This window comes from Gobius niger (assembly GCF_951799975.1).
Source record: "Gobius niger genome assembly, chromosome: 24".
Lineage (NCBI taxonomy): Eukaryota > Metazoa > Chordata > Actinopteri > Gobiiformes > Gobiidae > Gobius > Gobius niger.
The window spans coordinates 7,798,784-7,824,320 of record NC_136875.1 but is presented as its reverse complement, the minus strand read 5'-3'; the positions used below and the strand labels follow the sequence as shown (position 1 = coordinate 7,824,320).

The 25,537-nt window shown below is 43.4% G+C and overlaps 1 protein-coding gene across 1 annotated transcript; it reads left to right on the top strand.

The window, feature by feature from the left end:
• Positions 1-218: 218 nt before the first annotated feature.
• Positions 219-24,759, top strand: LOC306982309 (adenosine receptor A1-like). The gene is made up of 3 exons (XM_079582222.1): positions 219-955; positions 21,623-21,953; positions 24,110-24,759. Exons 1-3 carry the CDS (start codon positions 612-614, stop codon positions 24,488-24,490), a joined length of 1,056 nt encoding a protein of 351 aa, XP_079438348.1. The 5' UTR covers positions 219-611; the 3' UTR covers positions 24,491-24,759.
• The last annotated feature ends 778 nt before the right edge of the window (positions 24,760-25,537 follow it).

Here is a 25,537-nt window from a genome sequence, read left to right as displayed (position 1 = left end):
GCTTTTAGATTTGGGTAAAGCCAAAGTGGAGAAAATGTTTTTGGTGGGGGTTCATAAGTTAAGAGAACAAACTGACTCAAAACCTGCAATTACTTCGCCGGCACCGTCTCTTCTTCTTGCGTAAAAATCGGATATGCCTTGGGCTGCTACTAACGCAAAGTGCGCATCAGCGGGACAGTCATTCGTGAATCATCGCACTCTCTCTCTCTCCGCTGCCATTTGGGACAGTACGACGTGCCGAGAGCGCGCCGAGGCACAGGCAGAGCCACAGGTCTAGCGTGGCGCGTGAGTCATCCAACCCTCCTCTTTCTCTCTCTCTCTTCCTGGCCGGGACCTCTGGACAAACTGCCAGTTTTTTTTTTTTTTTACTTTTTTTGAGGGGCACCAACCTCCCCCCTATCTCCTCCTCCCCACTCTCTTCTCCGGACATCGTCGATACCGCGTGGACACCTCGCTTTACGCACGGGACACGCCGCCGTCGATCGCCTTGTGAAACATGCGAAGTCCACGGCTGACTTTTCCGCACCGGGAACTACTTCTGCGACGCGCCTCAGCCCCGCTCCAGCCCCCGTTCGCCTCCGCCACAGCAGCCCGGGTCCGCCGCCACCACCATGTCGTCCGATCTCCTGCCCTCCTCCAAGTCGCTCTACATCGTCATGGAGGTGCTGATCGCCGTCTCCTCGGTGGTGGGCAACGTGATGGTGGTCTGGGCGGTGCGCATTAACCGCTCGCTGCGGGACACCACCTTCTGCTTCATCGTGTCGCTCGCCCTGGCCGACATCGCCGTGGGCGCGCTGGTCATCCCGCTCGCCATCACCATCAGCATCGGGCTGCGGACGCGCTTCTACAGCTGCCTGCTCTCCGCGTGCACCGTGCTCGTGCTCACGCAGAGCTCCATCCTCGCGCTGCTCGCCATCGCCATCGACCGCTACCTGAGAGTGAAGATCCCCATGAGGTAGGGCCCAAAAGGTGAATCTTGTTTTTGGTTTTTTTCCCCCCCTCCACTTCCTTTTGCGCGCTTTGGAATGACTTGGTTTGGCTTTTTACGCACGGTTCTGTGATCGGCGGTCCCCGGGGGAAAGGGGAACGCTACGGTGCGTAAAAGTTGTGCAGGTCTTATTATCTATAAACTGTGTGGTACAAGAACTTTTATTTTCAGAAAAGTTAAAATTTGAAAAACCCACAGATAAGAGCAATGACAAATCCATTTCAATGTTTTTTGAATGTTAAAGGAATAGGCCACCGTTTTTACATACTGAGATATGTTCTTACCTTAGCTTTGACGAGTTCTTTTGGACCTGTCTGGTCTTCACCCTTCTTTAGGATTTCTGGTAGCTTTTCAGAATGGAATGCATACGTAACCACGGATACGGTTCAATGAGCAGCGAAAACCTTTAAAACAATAGAGTTCGGGAATGTGACATCATATCGCTAAGCATTATGGGATTAGCAGCAATTGTAAACTAATGGAGATTTTAGAAGTTAAAATACTGGAGATATTGTTCACGTTAAAACACTTGGACACCACAGAGTGTTAGATGGATTTACCAGCAGTAACTCAGCAGCTAACGGAGCTGTTCCACGGCTATTCTCTCCACTTTATAAACTGCTTTTAGCTAATGTTAGTCAATGGAAATGTATGTTAACAGCTGCAAAGATGGCCGATCTCCATGGTAACTGTAGACTTTCCCGAACTCTATAGGTAGCGTTCACGATTTAGAATGTGATGATGTCATAATGTCAGATGGAGGGCAGGGCCAATGCAATTCTATGGGAGAAATGCAGTTTTTGGAAGAAATCTCCAAAGCGAAAAATGACAAATGTTTTTCCTCTTCAGTATTTGATCGTGATTGGATTCACAAACCTGTGAGATTATCTTTATGTCTGAAAGTCCTTTCTTTTGGACAGCATCACACTCATGTTTTCGCACATTGTCACCACCTTTTGATGTTTTTCAGAGATAATAATTGGACATTGGCTCATATGTGCCGACAGAGGAGACTATGAACTTTGTGACAGTTTGTGTTTCATGTGGATTCCTCCAGTAATGACTGAGATATGAGCCAAAAAACAAAGGCATAAATACATGCATTTTGTCAGTTACCACAGTTACCATAGTTACCGTCAGTTGCCCTCCACCTCAATGTTAAACTATAGGCTCTTTAGAATGTTGTGATGTCACGTGAACGCCACCTATTGACTGCAAAACTTCAAATCATAACAACGCCGCCCAAGAAGTGACTTCCTGTTTCAATCCAGCGCGCCAAAATAAAAGCACTCAGCTCGTCTCATTGATTAGTTCAGAAGAATATAATTAAATACACGCGTTTTAAGTATTTTGTCTGCTAGCTAGGCAGAAAGAAAGTTGAACTAATGAACTGCGGAAGTCAATTGATCCAGGAGCGTCCTACAGGCCGTCGGGATGGTCGGAAAAGGGTCGATGTAAACCACCAAAGCATCTGCTGGGTCACTGAAAGGTCAACTACGTATTACTATCAACTCCTTTTTTTTAATTTATCATAAAGTTGCATAGGCCAGGCAAGTTTATTTGTAGAGCACAATTCATACACAGGGTAATTCAAAGTGCTTCACAGTTGCATAAAGAAGAAGAAGAAAGCAGATCAAGTCAATCCATAAAACATCAACATGAAAATGAATGAATTAAGAGCGCAGATAAAATATTTAAAGTTGTCATGTGCACGAGTTAAAAGAACTGTTTTCAGCTTGGATTTTGGAGCGAGAGACTCAAGGTGACTGATAACATCAAATTGTAGCCTCTAAAGGTCAGCACCCACTACACGACTGGATTCAGTGTGATTTTCGAACGTCTGGGGGTTCACACTTAACGACTGAGAATCGTAAGAGCGAACACACGATACACGATTCTGACAAACAGCTGATGTTTTATAACACAGCGCGTCTGTCCTCTCTACGGCTTCCAAAACTGACCCCAAATCCACAAAGACAGGCCTTTGTTTGTGAGCGCGGGATAACGTGTGTGTCCCGATTGGTCAACGGTGTCAACAATGTCACAACACCGCAGCGCTAGCTTACTGCTACTACGAAGCTTCAACCTGGCTATAGTTCTGTCAAATGGAGATAAAAGTTGGCAACAGGAAGAAGCGGGACGTATTTCAGTGGATTTAATAAGAAAAGGAGACCTCGGGCGTCAGCTTCGAGATGGAGGAGGTAGCGGAGGAGACGGAGGAGAAAGCGGGGAGAGGCGAGCGGAGAAAGGCTAGCCGAAGCTAAACAGTTCGTCTCCAAACTCAGTAAGAGCCGCTAAACTCTGTTCGTGGTTGAAATGTAGCTTGAAAAGGTGGTTGTCGTGAACTTTTGGTGATATAAAGTTGTGCTGTTTCGTGTGTGGGGCTGTGGCCATGAAATGAGTTGTTTGTGCCGCTGGTTTAACAGAGAAGTGAAAAAAGGAGGCGCGGCGGTGTTTTTCTGTCTTTATATCACTCTGTCATTCACATTTGTGTCGGTAAAATCACCCACGTTTCTCCCGTGCGTCCAAAATCAGGCTTAAAAATCAAACATGCTTGATTTCCTACGACTGAAGTCTAGTCGCGTCTTTCTACCGCCCACACTACACGACCCGACTCTGTGTGACCGCCTTCGACTAGACGCGACTCGATTAGACTCGGCACGACTGAGAATTAGAGCAAAATCGGGCATAAAAGTCGTGTAGTGTGTGCTGACCTTAAGCACTAACACTAGCAACTAATCCTTAACCTTTCATGGGGTAAACTGTTAGATCTCTGTGCAGTTTGTGAACTAGAGCTTCAGCAGCATTTTGAACAATCCGTCCATCCCATAGACTGTAGAAAATAATGGACGTCTTATGCTCACTCCTCCCCGTTTACCAGAATGACCACGGCCGTGGGGCAATTCATGGCGGATTTACAGGCTCCCCCTCCCCAGCTCTGACGAAGCATTTTCCTAAAAAGGACATACGGGCGGGATTTTCACCGTAGACTCGGCCCTTGCGTGACGTGTAGCTCGCGCTGCTCCAATGCTAATAGTCCGAGCCTCGTTAAATACGAGATTTCAAAAAATCATATTACGAAAACCAGCCTGGTTTCATATATTGTTATTAACCCAGCGTTATCTCAGGAGGAAGATCTAGCCTAGTCTAGCGTTGAAACAATTGAAACCAGGCTTTAAAGTAGTTTTTAACGTGTCTAAAGTCCAATGCTTTTCAATGGGGGCCTAGCGGCGATATGGAGGTACTGCAGCAACGGCGGAGCAATGGCGGCCCCCACGTTTGTGGTCAAAAAGCAGGGCAGCCAGCGGCCATTGGTCCATCCTTAAACAGGGGAAAGGGAAGTGACATCACCAACAGCTGTTTTTCTTCTTCTTTAAAGTTATTGGTGGAGTGCAGGCCAAACAAAAGTGCATGTCGCCCCCTACTGTACAGTGTCCAACAACAACAACATAGTGTCTAAACAAAGACATTTAAGGTGGAAAAAAAAATCCAAATGATCCAAACATTTCCCTTTAGTGTTATTTTATTTCAACAGCTGTTTCATAAAGCTACAGCAGCAAATGATCCATGTGGCTTAAGTTTCTACTAAATGAAAACAAAAGCATTTGATCCGTTTACAGAGTTTACTCTTTAACACTGACATGTGACTGAGCTGTGGGGACGACAACATGGATTTTGTCACTTTTAATAATAATAATAATAATGCATTGGTTTTATATAGCGCTTTTCTGGACACTCAAAGACGCTTTACATTGCACTATTCAATCACTCCATACTCGGTGGTGGTAAGCTGCTATTGTAGCCACAGCTGCCCTGGGGTAGACTGACGGAAGCGAGGCAACCAGTCTGCGCCATCGGCCCCTCCGACCACCACTCACTCACTCACTCACGCATTACATTCGCTAGGCTTCCTGGTTTTTTATAAAGTTTGGCTTGTGCAGAGTCTTAATTTGTAATTATTATTATTTTTATTATTAAATGTGCTCCTGTCAATCAACAGTGGTTGCGCATGAATCACTCGAGGGTGGGGGCGAGGGGGGTGGGGGGGTTTGGCGCAGTGGCTTATGGGATGGCACATAGTTCCTAATCACTGGTTAGTTAGCACCAGATGTCCCTATGCTAAAGTGGCTAAGATAGTTAGCATCGAGGCTCCTTTTCCTAACTCCTTCCTATAACTGACAGCCCAATTCGGAAACATCTTGTCATGGCGGACGCTGACGCACATCCGGTTTGGCGTAAGAGCTCTTATCAATCTGCTCGTTTCGGAAGCAGCCTTTGAGTCTGTGGGCCAAAGACAATGATCTCAGTTTAGTTGGAGGAAGTTGTTTTGCATCCACAGACTGATGTGGTGGATGCAGTGACAGAGTTTATCTACAGGCCCATCTTCACCTGCGGTTCAGTGACACATAGATCTGAGTGTCATCTGTGTAGTTGTGGTAGGAAACATTACTGTTGCAAAGTGCATCTTTAATTAGCACTGTAGTTTATAGTTTATAGAAACCTGACGACGGGTTGGCATGTTGCAAACATATATTTTCATCTTTTGATTTTACATAACGCACAAGAGGCTTCACTTGACAGCGGATCTTCTCACAGAAAGGGTCCAGTTTGAATGTTGGCTCTTTCTTTGAAGTAACACCATCTCAGAGTTCGTCTAATGGAGTGAAATCATTTTATGCATTAAGTTTGTTTTGCAAAATTGTGCAACGCCACCCAAACCGCAACACCTGACACTTTGAGCGTGAAGTTGCACCAACATCCCCTTTTTCTAAAATCTGCAGTCGATAAACTTTTAGTACTTCCAAATAAAAGTCAAAGCCGTGATAGAGGCAGAGGCTGGTGTGTGAGGGCTGTTGTGTCCCCTCTCTGCCGGTTTGAATGGAAGTGTGAGGGACTGCATGACTGCCCAATGCCCACTGTCGTGTATTACATCATTTCTGCTCCTTTTCGGAACCTCACTGTTCATTCAGGTTGATACAAAAGAGCTACAGAAGAGGAGCTCGTTGTCGGGATCTCCATGTCTTGAAAAAACACAAAAGTCGAAGATGAGTGCATGTACAAAAAGTGCAGGAAGACCAATTATTAGGAATTTTTAGGACCTGTGAAAACAAAACAAAAACATCTGATTGAGCAGAATAATGGCTTCTACTGGAGAAATACTGACTAATGATGTGTTTTTGTTTTTTGATCTGTTGTTATTTCACAAGGATAGTGACATAAAGTTGCTGTTTCTGCTGTGTTTGTTTGTGGGACTTTGCACAGTTTGGAAGTAGCTCGGTCGTCATGTGCGATGTCACACTCTGTGCATGGGATGTTTCAAAGCAACATGATGCGATACGCAGCAGAGATCATAGAGATATAAAAGAGAAGCGGCGTTCGATCCTAATGTACGCAGAGAGTTAGCAAGTAGGCTAGTCCGAGTCCGTTAGCCTGCTACCAGAAAGCCTTGTATCCCCACTGCTGTCAGACTGTACAATAAGAAGTAACATGTGCAATAATCTCTAATCAGCTCCACTTTATTAACTCTGAATCTTCTTGAACGCCGACTGTAACATGTGAATTTCTCCTTTGTGAGATCAATAAAGGTTTATCTTATCTTATCTTATCTATGTATTTTTGTATAGCAGTTAGCATTAGCCACGAAACATTGCAAAGTTAAAGCCTTGTTAGAAATCATTAATGAATGAAGAGACATTTCGAGATTTTATTGTAGATACAAATTAGTGTCTAAAAGTGTCCTCTGAGCTAAATGCTAACTCAAATTCAGCTAAGTTTCTGCTTTTTGTTTATTCTAATTTATTCTTATGGGACTTGAAACATCCCAAGAATGGCTTAAAAGCCCGGCACCGAAGAGATTTTCTATAAGATGCTTTGACCCATGTGACAACGCTGGGGCAGGTGAAATATTTTCAACCATGCTAGTTTTTGCTTATCAGCCCGAAATTTGGAAGCCTTTTCAGTACATTGATCTGTGGAGGCTCCGCCCACCCCGTGAGTACAGGGCTTCCCGCCTTTTTGCCCTTTTAAGGAACAGGCTGCGTAGGAGGAGACAGAGCGGCCATTAAAGTTCACACACGACTCAGGAATCTTTTTCAATCAATGGGGCTGAATGGGACCAGCTCATCTTTATTATAATGTATCTATGGGTCTGATACACATCCAATTGACCTTCCGCAAAACCACGCCCCAAAACGGTAACTGTCCAATCAGACACATTCTAGCAACCGTTACTATGAAGCTAGGTTCATCATGCCACAGGCCTCTAATGCAAAACAGTAGGACATACCAGCAATGAGCACTGAGCAGATGCACTTTTTTACTGCTAACCACCAAAAACCCTACCAGACAAAGTGGTGAAGCATCTGCCTATGGAGGATGTAAATCGGACACTAGGGACCACAAGAGTGTGTCTGGGGGAGTCCAGTTATTTTCCTTCTCAAAGCCGGAAACACAACCTGAACACTGCCTACAATGGATCAAACAATGTGGGCGGCCGACGCCCAGATAAATGTCTCCAAAACAAACAAGCACACGTCTGCTCTAAGGCAACATCTAGCTACTGACAGTCACATAGCAACAGAAACTAAGGGGGGCGGGGCTTGGCGAAAGGTCATTTGCCACTAGACATAATCTAGTTATATGTTAATCATAAAGAAACCACAGAAATGATATAAATGCCATGAAACAGACACAACTTGCCTTCCCTTTCGTTTGTATTGCGCCTGCCATCCAGATTCTAAAATCAGTTTTTGTACGGTAACATCAGCCTGCCCAGGAACTGCCGGTGGAAACTAGCATTTTTGCTCTAGCCACGTACAATGCATCTTTCCTTTTGGTCAGTGTTACATTGTGCACTGTGACTGTCCCAGTATAAAAACATACCATACCATACCATACCATACCATACCATACCATACCATACAGAATTGTGCACATTTGTAGGAACAGGCTCGGATAGCTAAAGGCATTTCTGTGATTTCTATTGCAGACATCGAGAAAAGAGATAGGAGTCTGCAAGAGATGCTTAAGGCCCAATCTCGATTCTCCCCCTCAGCCCTCCGCTTAGCCCTTTCCCTTCGTTTTGCGCGTTCACGAGAGATGAAGGGGTGTCCCAATTCTATTTTGCGGTGCGGGGTAGGGGTGAGGGAGAGGGCCACATAGCCCTTCAAGAGAGGGTTTTTCAGATGCACACTTCAGACGAAGGGGTAGGAGGAGTTTGACGAAACACTGAAATAAGCTGCGAAATGAATTCACGAACATCATTACTAAGCACTCTTACAACATTTATAAAGTTGCAGAACTCTTCGTTCATGACTTTATTCGCTTTGTGTAACAATTAGAACAGTCTATTGCGTAAAGCAGTACTAAGTAACGTGTTTACCTTAATAAATCCTTTTCCGTAGTCCCTGTGGGGGTAATACAAGTGTTTATGGGATGATTGGAGGGTCTTTCATCTCCCCCTGGTGTCTCTGGACAGAAAACCATGTTTGCAACTTGACTGCCACCGTTCCGGAGAAAGCAATACACACTAATGGAATCACGAAGAAGAGGCTAACATGCTAACGGGCAAAGCTAACAGCGGGCTAACATCACTTTAAACAGTATTTACAGCCAAGTTTGAGTGAAAACAAATATTTCCATTGTATAATTGGATGCACAGTAACCCTCTCTCCCTTCGCCTTTCCTGTCAGCGTAGTATTTACTCTCCAAGACAATTAATAAGTTAAAAAATCGTAACTTGCTACTACACCTGCAGTTGCGCTTATGGCCTCTAGGGGGAAGAGTTACTTAGTACTGCTTTAAACGTGTCAGTTCTACGTTTTACTGTTTGTTTGCTCTGTATTGGCTGACTTTTGCAATTTCTTTCCAAACTTTTGATACGTTGCTATTGACGTGACACACGGGGTTCATCTCTGCTGCGGCCACTGTCTCCCCGATGTCTCCCCGTTCTCTCCTCGCTGTCTCCCCGCGGTCTGTCTACCCGTGCCGCTGTGCTCTGAGGGACAAGTAGGCTTGATTTTTTTGTTTATTTTTTACATAACCTTAATCATCTGTGTTAATAGTAAATGCAGTCAAATGGATTGGCTGTCCCATTTCTTAGGGAGGTCTTTTCAACCCTCGCCCTTCGCCCTTGGTTTCAGGGTGTAGGGAAAGGGCAAGGGCTAGGACTAGGGGAAGGGGTAGGGGTAGAAAAGAGAATTGAGATTGGGCCTAACAGTGCCTTCCCCAACATTAATACTTGTAAACTCGCACAGCTACAAAGGGACAAAGTGGCTTTGAAAAACAAACAAGGTTATAGCCTTCATCGACGGATCCAATATCTCCACCATCAACATACATGAGCAGATGGTACCAATGCTCGTGGCAGGGAGGACTTACACACTTAAGAACTACAAAAAGCTAGAGATAAAAAAAAAAAGAACAACAATAACAAAACAAACTGGGGTAGGACAGTTTCCAGTGGCAGACTCCCTGGTGGAATCTGGAAGAGAGTTGTTCTTTCAGCCTGAGAGGATGCTACCAAATGGAGAGTAGGTGGAGAAGGAACTGGTAACCGTGATTGACAGACTCCGAAAATATCTTCACAGCAAGGTGGGAGGTCAAAACAAATGTTCCCAATCCCATCAGGGAAATACTCCTGGACCATGAGAGGAGACCCTTGAAAGTGACGTTGAAGAGAGGAGGCATATTGATTCCACCGGAGCAGATATGGGCAAAGTTTTTGATGCGAGGGCCACATTGGGTTATTGAACTTTCCACGACGGCCAGACCAGTTGCGAATCAGTCAAGTATATCTTTCTTTATGTCAATGAAAACATTCCTTCATTAGGCAATGCACATCAGGCCCGGTCATGTTTTGAGGGCCGGACTGAAGGGCTCGGTGGGCTGCCTCTGGATCCCAAGTCTCAGTTTGCAAAAAAATGCATAAAACTTGGGACATTCGATGCTAAATGCGAGCAACACCAGTCAGCCATAAAAACTACGAGAGTCGTTTCTGACAGCGCCGCCGCTAACCCCGCTTCACCCAGCACCGGTCGTCAAGCTTCACAATGTCTTCCAGCGCCACGTCCATCAACAGCCGACCTCCGGACCTCGTTTGAGTCTACGCCGAGTCGACTCTAGAGGCAGAGGTGTTGTGGGTTTTGCATGCGGTGACAAAACACCAATCCTACACTTCAAATGAAGACATCGGGGAGCTCTTTGGGAAAATGTTTCCTGACTCAACAATAGCGAGGACTTTTAAATGTGGAAAGCACAAAATATCATAGATAATACGTTTTGGATTAGCTGAATATGTCAAAGCACAAGGACCATTCGTGCTGATGTTGAACGAGAGTCTCAACCACACGGCCAAATCAAAACAGCTTGATGTGCACATGAGACTTTGGGAGGGGGCAAGTGCAGTCCTGACACCTGGGATCTCAAGTCCTGCGCCTGTCACAAAATAAATAAATAAAACGTTTTTTCCTCGTGCATTTTGTGGATCCCCTTACTCAGGCCAAATTCCACTTCTTTTTGACCATGGCCAGGACCTTTCAGCCGTTATTGAAGCAGTACCAATCAGATGAACCAATGATGCCCTTGTGGACTTGGCTGAACTTGTGAAGGTAATATAAATATAATCCAGGTTTTGAGTAGGGATGCACCGATACCACTTTTTCTAAAACCGATACGAGTACGAGTACTTGGATTTAAGTACTCGCCGATACCGAATACCGATACGAGTGCAAGGCATTTTCTTCAACATTCTTACTTTTTTCACAGCAGATTGGTTTGTAATTAGTTAATTTACTCATGTACATTTCCTGAAGTAAAGTAGGCGACACATTTAAGAGCAGTTATATTAGAATTGTGCTGATGCCATTTATTTATTTCTTTTATTTTCATTCAATATAATTTTTAATTTTTATTGCACTGTCCATCAAATGGACAGAAAAGCCCACGTCCAAAAGCTCCTCAATGCCTGTGCTTTATTCATTTATATATTTTTATTTAACAATAGTATTGAGATGTTACTTAAATGGTCTCTTTTCGTCTTTACTTCAGCTCCTGTAGATTTTCTCGTGTGTTTGTAGTAACTTAGCGAGTAGCTACAGCGTTTTCACTGTTCTGCTGCAGCTCATTTTCACTCAATATAAACATGCTGTATGTCTTTAATTTGGAATTTCTGAGGACTTTTTAGTCGCTGGGTTAGTTTTTCAGATGAATAAACCCCTGGGCATAAAACGGCATCAGAATGGCCAAAACTGTTAGCCGCAAGTTAGCATCGTTAGCCTGTATGTTGTAAACACTGCAGACGCTGCAGCACTAACAACATTTAGCTCTGGTTAAATCCAGCTCAGACTCTGGTTTAGAGAGCGCAGTCTGTAATAAAGTCAGCTCTATGTGGAATATTTTATTTACACTAAACAATTCTCCAGTTTGTTGTTTCTTCTCTCCTCAGCTGAGAGCTGCGCCTCGTAGGTGCGCTGGCCACACGTCAAATGGTATCGGTTTCTGGTATCGGGACCTCATGAATGAGTACGAGTATGAGTACAAGCCTGTGGTATCGGCCCGATACCCGATACTGGCATCGGTATCGGTGCATCCCTAGTTTTGAGATTTTAATGTGGAGTGGGGATAAATTGTTGCATTGTCTAATGATGAGATGACAGTAAACTTTAATAAAACAAAAGGATTGTGACACTATTGAATCAAATTTATGTCACAATATTGTTTAAACAAAGGCATTATGAACTAACAAGCAGAAGTACTGTAGGACGAAACGTGAAAGTTATTTTTGACAGATACAAAATAGAAACATTTTAATGAACACAATGTTGACGCACTATTTACATTTCTAAGTTAATTACATTTCAGAGTCTGCAAAGTGATGTTCTTCAGGATGTTACACCATGTCAGTTTACACAACTGGATGTTGCAGACTCAAACAACAGGCTTCCATTGTCACATATTGACATTGGCCTGGGTGCTGAGTCAATACTAAAGCTATGGCACCAAGGGGGTTATTCACAAAGCGTTTGCTCATGTGCAGATTTGGGTCCCCAATACTGTAATTATTGTAGATCACGTGCAAAATGCCAACAAAGTAGCACATTTCATTTTTCAGAAATTGTGTTACTGGGAGAATGCCAAGCTTTAAGTTGCACATACTTTAATTCAAATTTGATCATTGTGTCTAGAGTTGGTGAGCTCAGCATACTTGAGTATAGAAGCGACTGCATGCAGGGCCTATCAGACATCAGAAAAGTGCAGCTGAAGAGTCCACTGAAATACCAGTCAGACACATGGAAGTCCTGGATCGATGTTCAAACAATCAGACAAGAGCAAGACACAGATGAAAAGCATCATCAGTCATTTCTTCAGAACAGACGACTGATGAGAGTTTGTGCTGGTATTCTGAACATATGTCATTTATATTTCCCCGTATCAGACAAGTATTTCATATTAGAGTATGCAAAAAAGGAAAATACAATAATTAAGCTTTTATTATTGCATTGAATCCGTTTCTGCGTCAGCTGAAAGACCCAGAAGTGAAACTTGCTCATTGAGGAAAACAGCACAAATTAAAGTTTTGTACATTGAAGTCTTAAGGCTGTGAGATAAACTCCCTGACAGGCTGTGGCTCAGCGGCCAAACACACTAAAACTTCGTAACGTTCATTGTGTCTACTTGCGTTCTAGAATCACTTTTTAGGTTCGTTTTGTCAGACACTAAGGTTAGAGATGTTAAAGATCTTTTACCTTTACATGTTTCAGCCGCCATCTGCAGGCCGTCATCAGAAGTATCACCGATCGGAAACCAATAAATTCAAACGCTGGAATAAAAGAAGCCATAGAAATCAGGAAACGGAGCACTGACACCATCAACCGTGACGAAGGAGCGTGTCTCCTGTCCCACACCTGGGACACCCTCCTCCAATGATTACGCCCCCTGTCGCCCTGAATCCTGATCTTTTATCATTCTGCAAGACCCTGCCGCTCCTCTGCCATGGACAGGCAACAGTAGAGAGAGATGCTTTTCAGGAAACAAAGCCATTGAAACGGTCAACATGCAAGAAGAAACCATGCCTCATCAAGGTACCGCCTCCATATTGACTCAGAAAGAAGTCAAATCTTATTTACATTTGGATGATCTGGAAAAGAGAAAGACTGGGCAGAAGTTGAACGTCTTTATAAAGATGCAGATTCATTTGCAGAACAAGCTGAGGGCAAATCGGGAAGTTAAATGGCCCAACTGATTGCCAAGTCCAAAGCCCTAAGGAGGTGGCAAAAGGTGAAGCACTTTAATTTAAATGTTAAAAGTGAAGTTTCAGAGTTTCATTTTATGGATTGGATTAAAGATGTGGAATATAGTGTTTAATGGTCTGTGTGTCAAAATGGTACCAATAAACAACAGTTTGACAATTTGATTTTTGTGACTGTGACTTTCTTTACATTCCACTTGTAGTTTTAAGACCTTTAAAAACAGGTCTTAAGAAGTCTTACATTTGACTGTGTCCATTCCTATGTGGCCGTGGAGGAAATGAAGGAAGAAGAAACAGCCGAGGAAAGGAGAGAAGGCCCGGAGAAGGAGGAGTTCGAAGATGGGGATTCCTTTATCTTGTGCAAAGATGGAAAAGTCTTCGAAATAGAGTTAAACAATACAATACAATACAATAGAGTTATTCAAAGACTGGATCTGCTCAAATGAAGATGGCCAGGAGAAGGAGGCCCCTTTTTTTCTCCTATCAGTTAACATTGGACGGGAGGAGTCCAGATAAAATCAGTCACTACAGGAAAACAAAGGCGTTTTTCGGCCGTGCTGAGAAACGGTGCAGTGTTGACATGTCGGTGCAAATGAACACTGGAGATTTTACACAGATCAATCGACTAAACATCAGATTTGAGCGGAGAATATTTTCCCTCATTCTCCGTTAAAATGAACGGGCTTCGCGCTCGACCGGAAGTGTCTGTACATCGGAAGTGCCGAGACAACGCAAAAAGTGGCAAAAGTGGCAAAAGTGGGCGGGGCAGAATAAGGTGAATACGATAGATACAGACGGCATCTCTGGAATTGCCCATATATGGTCATGTTTGAAAACAGTTCAAATCTAAACTTTCTCTAATTATTCTAAAAACGACTTCTGAATTATGAATATAGTTTCAACTAAATAAAGATACAAAGACATGGAGAGGAGCAAAGTGGTTCAACAGCCCAAAAATACATTAAAAAAAACGGAGAATGCTAACATGATGCGACATGTTAGCACAAGCTAGCACTTGCTATGACTGCCGTTTTTTCACTTCTACTGAACAATCTGATGTGAGAAAACATCCATATGGACCCGATTTATACTTTACTTTATTTGTATGTGAAAAATAAGTTAATATTCCACCAGAAAATGGCTAACAAGAGTGAAATATTGTGTTTCCCAAAAGATCCCTGCACCCCCTCCCCCACCCCCCCCCACCCCCCTCGGCGAGGCCACGCCCGCTTCTATAACAAGATGCCGTCTGTATCTATATGTAGCAAATACCATTGAAATATAGAAGAGAAGCAACGTACGTAAGCTAACGTACTCGGACAGTTAGCAAGTAGGCTAGTCCGGGAGAATTTATAGAGTCCGCTAGACTGCTCAGAGTATTGTTCCTTTAGCCGTTAGCATTAGCCATCGAACATCCCAAACAATGAACGATCCAGATGTTGTCAACCCATCGACCACATTTAGGTGAGGTTAAAGCCTCACTACAAATCATTAATGAATGTACATTTTGAGTATCAATCGGTCAAATGATACCACGTCGCCATTGCAAACGCAAGTCATGTGACACCGATATTAGCCTATCAACACACATGACTGATTCAGCGTAGTATCAATTGTGTGTTGGCTAATATCGAACTGGTCTGTACATACTCTAGCTTTAAGAATCAGAGTGAGGCAGAGTTAGAGGCACTAGTCTCCTCCATCTCCTCACTCCTCCTGCATCACACGGGCAGAGTTTGTTGTTCTTTGTATTGGTTGCATTAGTGTCCTATTTGAGAGATTAGAGCCACTTAGGGCTCGTACATCCGTCACTTTGAGATGATTTGCTGAAAGGAATTGGAGAAACTAAATGCAGCCCATACTCCAGAGAAAAGCACAGGCAGGTTTAATAAAGGAGAGGCGAGTCATTTGTATGCAGACAGGAGCTCGATCGCAGCCAAGGCAACGCAAGACAAGCAGCTTTCAACCGTTTCAGCGCAGATCTACGTAAAGGACTTTGATAAAGGCAACAAAATATTACAAACATTATCTAGGGCCCTGGGCAAGAAGGTGTCACAGGGGCCCTTTTCCCACCATTTTCTCATTTTTAATAGAAAATATGCTCCTTCATGAACCCCCAGGGCCCACTGGCCTCTTTGTCCCCGGGCAACTTTGCAAATGAAGAAGAAGATCTTTATTTATATATCGCCTTTCACAGACATGGTCACAAAGCGCTTTACATGAGACAATTGTACATTCACTCCACAATGTACAATTGGTGGTGGTAAACTACGTTTGTAGCTTCAGTTTCCCCTGGGGGAGACTGTCAGAAGCGCTTTTGAGACTACACACGTCTTCGCCAACAGACCGCAGGAAACCTACGCAGACACGGGGAGAACATGCAAACTCCACAAAGAAAGGCCCCGTCCAGGTGGAAATCGAACCCGGACCTTCTAGCTGTGAAGCGCCCAATTTTGTTCCGTGCCGCCCAATTTTGTTCCGTGCCGCCCAATTTTGTTCCATGCCGCCCAATTTTGTTCCGTGACGCCCAATTTTGTTCCGTGCTGCCCAATTTTGTTCCGTGCCGCCCAATTTTGTTCCGTGCCGCCCAATTTTGTTCCGTGCCGCCCAATTTTGTTCCGTGACGCCCAATTTTGTTCCGTGCTGCCCAATTTTGTTCCGTGCCGCTCAATTTTGTTCCGTGCCGCCCAATTTTGTTCCGTGCCGCCCAATTTTGTTCCGTGCCGCCCAATTTTGTTCCGTGCCGCTCAATTTTGTTCCGTGCCGCCCAATTTTGTTCCGTGCCGCCCAATTTTGTTCCGTGCCGCCCACTTTTGTTCCGTGCCGCTCAATTTTGTTCCGTGCCGCCCACTTTTGTTCTCATTTCCTGGAGCCCGACGGCGAAGGATGGTGGCGTACCACTGAAGCCACCAGAGCTACAGGCACCGTCTGCATCACTAACTCATACAGGAAGTGTTAACCCATCTCCCACCCTCACTCACGCAATTCCTTTTCATCTCTCATGTTCGCTCATGTGACATTGACCAATGACTTAAAGGGACTACACGGAGTTTAAAAATGTTAAAACTAAGTATTTTCCTCCCCCTACATGTTCCAGCCATGTCCTAATGTGTAGAATGAGCTCAGACCTGTTCACCACAACTGCCTCTAAAATCCTGTCACTCAAAAAGTTGTTACTTCAGGCCAAAAGTGCCGTCATGAATAGGCTTAATATAGAAGATGCAGTTACACATATGACCTGAGGTGGCAGTAGTGAGTATAAAATGGCCAACTTGCATTTAGTCCTTTTAATATACACATTTGTTGCAGACCTTAGCATCCTTTAACAGTTTTGTTTGGAAGGAGTGTATTTGTGGGCTGGTCCAGAGTGGTTTTATGACAGTAAAGCACAAAGTTGTCTAATCATATCCTATTCTCTGTTACAATCTTTCTCACCAAACTAAAAACTCCTGTCATTATTTTGACAACAGAAAGAAGAAATTGCATGTTTCATTGTTTTTTATAGTATATATCAGAACGAATTGCCTCATGTCATTACTGTGTATAAATAATCATTGTAGCTTTATACATCTGATCAGGATTTTTTACCACAAGAACAAAAAAAAAGGACTAGTTTTGATTAGTCAGGAGAACATATACAAATATGACAGTGATCGATAGATGGCAGTGCCACATGGTCTCGAGTATACAGGTGAAACCCGGAAAATTAGAATATAATGAAAAAGTTACAGTCCATTTTCACAATATTCTTATTTTCTGAGATGGAGTTTTTTTCAAGCTGTGTGGCATAATTCTCAAAATGAAAACAAATAAATGATGCTCTCATGTCATTGTGCTTTGGGTCTATGCATTTTCTAGGTAATAGGTCTAGGTCTGCTGTTTAAATGACGTTATGTAGCTGTTTGCCGTTGAAACTTTGGCCTTGTTGTGTCTGCAGTCATATGTCTCATGCCCTGAGCTCAAGGAAATAGAGTTGTCAGTAATGCTAGTTCCGTGGGTATTTGCTAATATGTGGTTACATGCTTGTTTTTAGTCTGACAAGCAGCAGTAAATGTAGTAGATCTGATATCTGGTATCCGCCCAAACCACAGAATAATGGTGACAACAAAGCACGCGAGATATGGTTTGTGTGGAAGTGATTCAAGATACTCTGATAAGGATTACATACTTCTGTGCTCCAAACCTTTTACATGCAGAAGTGCAATATATGTGCAGCACCACTGACAACAAAATCCCATAGTTTATAGGCCCAAACTACATAATTGGTTGGAATGATTTCGTGGTAAAAAATGGGGTAAATGCGGCAGTATAAGTACAAGGAGTATTTAGGTGTCGATTCGGCTGCAGTAGTTTGTAACTCGCTGTTGTTAAGATCAGCATAGTTTGAAATATCATGTCGACAAAACTTTTAAAAGTGACCTTTGAGAAGAATTCTACAGGAGTTGTGGTAGTAATCAGTGGTATACTACCTGTAGCCAGTGTTTGTATGAAGCATGCAGGACTTTTGAGGGGTGTGTTAACAGTGGTGACGTCATTCAGATGCTGCATTATTGGAAGTGCCACCCGGCAGGAGCGCAGTCACGGGACGATGTGCTCGCTTTGCACAGGAGGAGAAGCTACAACAAGCTCGACTCCGGGAACAGTGCCCCTGGTGTTTGAGCTCTTGCTAGTGTTTGACTGAACTGATTCCAACCAGTGTTATTTTTGACGACTAAAATTGGACTAAAACTAAATTAAAAGTTTTTCTATGACTAAAATGTCCAGAAATTTTAGTCGACTAAAATAAGACTAAATAAAAATGAAAAGGAGAGACTAAAATCATCCAAACGTCTGTTGAGCGTCTGAAAGAGCCTCAGATCATGTAAATTCACTGCCAAAGGATCAGCTCTGAGCTTTGTTCATGTGGAGCAGCTCCATGAAGCAGAGGAACAAGATTATTTATGATTATAATGAATATTATAAATGCAAAGTCGACTAAATTCGTCTTAAATTTAGTCGACTAAATTTACTTGCAATTTTAGTCGACTAAAACTAGACTAAAATCGAATTACATTTTCGTCAAAAGACTAAGACTAAAAGTAAATTTAAATATGTTGTCAAAATTAACACTGGTTCCTACATGACTCTGGAGCAATGTTGAGGCGAGCAGCAGGGTCCAACACTTTCATGTCCCACAGGAGTGGATGGTTGAGGGTTCGTCTGGAGCACTGTTTAAAAGAATTTTCTCACCAATCTAAAAGAGCATTACAGTAATAAAAATAGGCCCACTCCAGCCTATTTTGTCATACGGTCAAAAATGACATAATTATGCAAGTGCTGGGTAATATACTCACTTCTTGTACACCAATGGCCCTGGCTGGTAATGAGGTAGCCCCTATCCTCCCGATCAGCCTGCACATCTCCTCTTCAAGTGTGCACTCTCTGTCATTCTTCCTCTCTCTAAAGTCTTCTTCAGAAAGTGATTGAATATTTGAGAGTTTTACATAGATTTGTAGTCGTAGTTAGTTAGTGGTTAAAGTGATTTATGCAAAATGAATGAATGAGTAACATATGAAAAAAGCCCAAAAAACAGCATTTCCTTCATGAACTCCCACCAAAATGGTTAACCTCTTCCCCTCCACCTATTCTGCATTTCCTTCAGTTCGGCTTTACCCAAATCTAAAAACCTCTCAACTGGAGAATGGTAAAACACCTCATTTGAAAGCTAAGGCTTACAAAACTGATCGTCATCTTTTTGCCGTGCTTTCATAGTTATTTTTCTTTTATGCATTTTTGTTGATTTTTCATTGTTTTCGTTGCTATATTGACACTTTTTTTCCAAGAAGCTTTTAGATTTGGGTAAAGCCAAACCGTAGAAAATGCACTCGGATCAGGCGGGGGTTAAGAGGTTAAAAGAAAAGTCAAGCAAAATGTACCAACATGTACACAGGGTGGTTTAAACTACTACCTGCACTACTACTGCACTTTGAAATACTTCTACTTAGCCCAATTATTTGCACTAATGGTGAAAATACCAACTATACACTATCAAACTATACACACATCAAACTGTAACAAGTCTCTTTTTTACATCGGTTCACATTTTATGCATTTTATTCTATTAAGTAACGTGTTTACCTTAATAAATCCTTTTCGTAGTCCCTGTGGGGGTAATACAAGTGTTTATGGGATGATTGGGGGTCTTTCATCTCCCCCTGGTGTCTCTGGACAGAAAACCATGTTTGCAACTTGTCTGCCACCGGACCGGAGTCACCAATACACACTAATGGAATCACGAAGAAGAAGCTAACATGCAAAGCTAACTGCGGGCTAACGTCACTTTAAACAGTATTTACAGCCAAGTTTGAGTGAAAAAAAATATTTCCATTGTATATTTGGATGCACAGTAACCCTCTCTCCCTTCGCCTTTCCTGTCTGCGTAGTATTTACTCTCCAAGACAATTAATAGGTTAAAAAAATCGTAACTTGCTACTACACCTGCAGTTGCGCTTATGGCCTCTAGGGGGAAGAGTTCCTTAGTACTGCTTTAAATCAATTTTCATTACATCGTTACATCCCTACAGGAAAGCCCATTGTCTCATCATCGTCTCCTTGGTCCAGACTCTGATTATTTGCTGAGCTCAGCAAAGGGAAGGACTTTAGAATTCAATAGAGGCAAGATGGGTGACGGGTCTTGCCCTAGGACATAACAACAGTGTGCGCCTGTGGGATTCAAACCGCCGGTGTACAATCGAAACAGACGGCTTGTCGAGTTGCACTACTTTTCGTTGCTGCGCATGTGCAGAACTATCGAGTCATTTTACATTCAGCCATTGAGTTCCGCTTTTTCAGCAAATAACATGATTTCATAAATTTTACTGTAGAATTAGGCAGTCTATTCTACATGTAATTGATAAATGACGTAGCTGCTAAAGCAATTTGCCTTTAAATATCTGTCTGTTGAAAGTGTAGGCTTTAAAAACAAAAAAAGTACAAGTTTTGTCAATAATCAGAAAGCATGACCGTTTAAATGTAATAAAAGTTGCTGAGGAAAGAGTCGTCTGCTCTTTAGTTACGTAATATTATGCAAGACAAAGCTGTTAATAACTCGTTTTTAATGAGAGACAAAGACATGTGCACATGCGCGTTGATACTGTCAGTGCAGCTTGACAAAGAAGTGCATCTCGACGTTACACTGGCCCTCTGGTCACATGATAACTCTTGATCCTCAATCTGCGCAACCGTCGCCCCATAAGGTAATAGGGTGCCCCAGGGTACTAGAAGTTGCAAGAACGTAGTGTAGATATACTACTATATAATAGGCTGAAGTAAGCGTAAAAGTAAAGGAGCACCATCAAGCAGTTGCAAAAAGTATTAGTAGTGGAAAGAAGTGGTATTATCAGTTATTACAGTATAGAGGCAAAGTATTAGTGACTGCAGTGGTACGAGTCATTTTGTACAATAGTGCATCTCTACATTAGTGTCATCAAGATAAATGCTTTGTCACTTAAGGCCTAAAGTACAAACAAGAAAAGTGTTCCTGTTGGCAAATGCTCTTGAGTCTCCGTTACAGAGATATTCAGAAGTTTATGTCTAACTAAAGTATCTGTGATTTCTCTCCACGGGTTTGTTTGAACCAGCAGCTGTTACATTTATAGTCAGGCATTTCTGCTCATAAAAAAACATACAAGCCTTCTGGATAGTAGCTATGATTCATTTGGGAAAGAGCTGCTGAAAGACTTGCTCATTTAGGAATTGAGTTATTTAAGGTTCCGGTCTGAATACAAATAGACCACCAATGAAATTAAATCAAGTCGTTCAAGCAAAGAGGACTGCTTCTGACCTTAGCAGAGATGTGGTTCCTCAGAGGTTAACCAAGCTACGAATGAAGACATAGGAACTCCCTCCGCAATAAGTCATGGTTGGTCGGTTCCAATTTGATTCAACGAAGTGGGTACATTCAGAGGGAAAGTAACGGCCGTGACTGTCAAAATTCTGACTTGTAGAGGCCATTTCACTGTTGTCTTTTTTGCGATGAGGCTTTGTGAACAATGCAATTTCGATTTGCTGTTGCCAATGTGGTTTACATGTGTTGGAACTGAAGATGTTGCTAACTGCATGGAACGGAGCTGACATTCCTGGTTAAGCTAAGATCAAATGCCTTTGTAGGAAGGGGGGGGAAAAAGCCCTTGGAACATCTGGTCACAACGGGTAAGAAGTCGATGACCTCCGCAGGTGGTTGGACACATCCCCCATCACTATTGGATACAACCAGAGGAAGAGAGCGCCGGCGAGACATGGTGTTCTCTCAAATGTTTTCAAACCTTTGTCAGAAAAGGAGCAGTGAGGTTTTTTAGCTAAGTTCGTTGAGGCCTAATTCTTCTCGTCGGTCTCTTCTTCCCTTACAGTTACAAGCGAGTGGTGACGGCGCGCAGAGCCGGGATCGCCGTGTTCCTGAGCTGGCTGGTGTCCATGGTGGTGGGACTGATCCCGATGTTGGGCTGGAATAACCTCCACCAGCTGAGACTAAACGGTTCTCTCTTGCCCCCCGTGGCCTCTGAGCCCCCCGGCGATGGCGAGCTCTCCAACCCCATGGTGACCTGCGAGTTTGAGACGGTCATCAGCATGGACTACATGGTTTACTTCAACTTCTTCGGCTGGGTGCTGCCCCCCCTGCTGCTAATGCTGGGGATCTACGCCGAGATCTTCTACATGATCCACAAGCAGCTCAACAAGAAGGTCTGTAGTCTTCTTTTACCTTAAAGGAATAGGCCACCGTTTTTACATACTGAGATATGTTCTTACCTTAGCTTTGACGAGTTCTTTAGGACCTGTCTGATCTTCCCCCGTGCCTTCAGTCACGTAAACACAGCGCAGACGGCGTTAGCATTTAGCCTCTCCCTCTCCCTCTCTCATCTATAGCTCCAAAACTGGTCAAGATAGAAGCTACCAAGCTCTTCCACGTGTTCCCTATTTAAATACGGTTACGTGAAGTGTTACGCTACAAAGTATAATTACACAAAATTAACAATGTGGATTTTCTAAGCGGATAAAAGGGGGAACTATATTGCAAGGCGTAATTATACCAGGAGTAGTTCGAAATCCGCGCAGTAATCTTCACTTTACTGTGCAGTAATCTTCACTTTACTGTGCGGATGCCAAATTACTCCTGGTATTATTACGCCTTACAATATAGTCCCCCCTTTTAAGGTAAGCTAAGGTAAGAACATATCTCAGTATGTAAAAACGGTGGCCTATTCCTTTAAAGGTGCACTATGCAACTATGTAAATAAAAGTTGATATTAATACGTATTTGACCTTTCAGTGACCCAGTGGATGCTTGGGTGGTTAGCAAAGCGCCTTCACTTACCATCCCGATGAACCGTATCCATGGTTACATATACATTCCATTTAGAAAAACTACCAGAAACTGAAATAAAATTCTTTGTAGAAAGTTCATACTGTCTTCTTAGGTTAAGTCTATTACAGTTTTGTTTCTTATAGTAAGACAGAAGGCTTAGTTTACCTGCTTGACTAGTTTCGATCACTTCCTGTGATCTTCCTCAGAAGCGACACCTGGTGGCGGAGGTGCCGTGTCATAGGCAGCTTACATGGATTTTCCAGTCAGTAGGGAGAGCTTACGCCCCCTACTGACTGGCGCCAGAGAAGCCATCGAGATCAGGAAACGTGCATCAACATCTATGAACCGGGACGAGGGAGCGTACACCTTATCCCACGCCGTCCTGGAGAAGGCGCAGAGCAGGCTTATGGACTTTTAAAAGTTGCCCAGACTAGCTGACTTGCTAGGATCGAACACCGCTTTCTGTGGGTCCCCACCCAATCCAGAACACAATTGAAGTTTAGCGTCCAGTAAGTAAGGATTAAACAACGAGGAGCCGTGCATTAAACGGTTATAATGCACGACGCGGAGTCAAGAACACCACGACGCGCAGCAGAGTGCATTATAACCGTCTAATGCACGGCTCCGAGTTGTTTAATCCGCTTATACCAGGGTCCCACAAACATAACATTTATAATAAATGTTTTTTTCATTTACTAAACTCACTAAATATGCCAGACCACCGGGACTATTTTCTGTGGGTTATTAGCCGGTCACTGAAGGCTCGTCTCAGAGCGAGTCATTCTCCGCAGCTATTACGAGGATCTCAGTCAGGCTCAACGACACAACATCAGCACAGAATCACAACACAACAGGACTAACCCGGAAACACTTTTCCGTGGAAGTAAACACCGATATGCGGCACTCGTGGGCAGGAGTTATTTCACTTTTACGCTGTTTAACCTGAAGCTAAAGCTAGCTAGGTCAACCAGCTCAACGGTTAATGGAAACAGCTGCGGTGGAGTCGCTCACACCTGGGCCCCCCCAACTGAAACTTTTATGTTTGACTTTACTAATCCAGAAAAACATGCTTAAATGCCGGATCATTTTAGGTACGCCTGAAAATGATGAATAGCCTTAACCGTTTTCAATAGAAATGTAAAGCTCATATTTTATTAACAGTAGCTAACCTAGCTGCTCACTCTCCTCTACTTCACATTTATCAAACGTTTTGTTTTGGCCAAAAACGTTGAAATTAATACAAAATCCATCTCATGCGTTCCTGTCAGTCACTAATTACGCGTTTATCTGATTCAGCTGTGTTGCTATGGCGATGCCCACAGCGGAGTGATATCCCAGTGATTTAACTACCGGACTACGTGTGCAGTTATACGAAAATAATGCACGCTTGTTAGCCCCCACCAGCCAATCAGAATCGAGTATTCACCCAGACCATGGTAGAAAGTGTGAGAAAGTCAAATTGTTGCATTAGTCAATTTAGCTTTTTGTGATTGTGGCAACTGTTACAAATTAACTGTTTTCCCCTTGTCTCCAGGTGATGTCCTGTCACTCAGACCCGCGGCGCTACTTCGGCAAAGAGCTCAAACTGGCCAAGTCCCTGGCTCTGGTCCTGTTTCTGTTCGCCGTGAGCTGGCTGCCCCTCCACATCCTCAACTGCATCACGCTATTCTGCCCGGGCTGCTCCCCGGTCTCCCTCATCTACGTGGCCATCCTGCTCAGCCACGCCAACTCGGCCGTCAACCCCATCGTCTACGCCTTTCGGATCAACAAGTTCCGCACAGCGTTCCGCAAAATCTGGCAACAGTACATCCTGTGCCATGACCCGGTGGGCAGACTGCCGCAGAAAGGCAGCCAGAGGAGCCACTGCAGAGAGACCCGGCTACGGCAGAACGATAACGACGACGACGACGTGTGAGTGTTAGCCACGTTAGCTCGGAACTGCTAATGCTAACGGCTAGCGCTAGTGTTTACATGGGAAATGTACAGACTCCCAGGAGGGCAGAAGAGCTGCGTGCACAGCCGGGCTGGAGATTAACGCCGGATGCCAATCAGTTTGATGAGACAATAAATGGGCTACATTTTGACTTTTGTGGACCCCTGAAAAGGCCCGCTGACATTTGTATTTTTGTTAGAATCTACAATGGGTATGACGCATCAAGATTTGGGTACCAGCCTGATTTTTTTTTTTTTTTTATTGAAGCAGAATTTGTTGTGAAATTGTCAAACTATTGGTCTGCTATATGAGTATACGATGTTTGGTGGCTAGCACAAATATTTCATTGAAAAGGCCTTTTCTATCCAGTTCCAATTCTGTTTACAAACACTGAAAGGGTCTACAGACATATTTGGGAGGAAGATAGTGTTTTTGATGCTATGGTGTGGTTGGTAATGGTACTCAACTGGTATGGTAATGGGGCCCTTTTAAGATCTGGAATTTTACTTTACATTACAATTTCATTTATTATTATTACATTTAATGTCCAACTTTATTCAGGACCTCATTTTTGTTCTGGTTTGTGCTTTGTTCTATAAAGGTAAATTACAAGTTCTGAGCTCAGAGCTTTCCAGCTAAACATAAATGTAAATACATGTAAACAACTTTTCTGATACTAAAACGAGCCGCTAATAGATACAGACAGCAATGCGTTACATACTGGGGCCCAGGGGGAAGAAAGCTTGTTATGGTAATCACAAATATTCACCCTTCATAGACATTTTCTAGTTGACTATAATGTCACGTTCAGACCAAACGCGTCCAATGCCTCCAAACCGTCAAGTTTACATTCAAAATATATAGTGGACATGCTTCAGGGAGCGTCGTTTGCGCGTTTGAGATCAAGCTTTTGATGCACGTCCAACGCTAGAGATGGGATTGTTGAGTTTTTGGAGAAATTTGCAAGCGTCGACTAATCTGGAGCTTTCCCCAACAGTGACGTTGGAGCGGAGCCACCACAGGTGTAAG

Bases quoted from the DNA above. Each gene is read 5' to 3' on its own strand.
- LOC306982309 (XM_079582222.1), top strand. From the start codon at position 612: ATGTCGTCCGATCTCCTGCCCTCCTCCAAGTCGCTCTACATCGTCATG. The intron at 956-21,622 runs GTAGGGCCCAAA...CTTCCCTTACAG, and splicing joins AGAGTGAAGATCCCCATGAG to TTACAAGCGAGTGGTGACGG. The intron at 21,954-24,109 runs GTCTGTAGTCTT...CCTTGTCTCCAG, and splicing joins ACAAGCAGCTCAACAAGAAG to GTGATGTCCTGTCACTCAGA.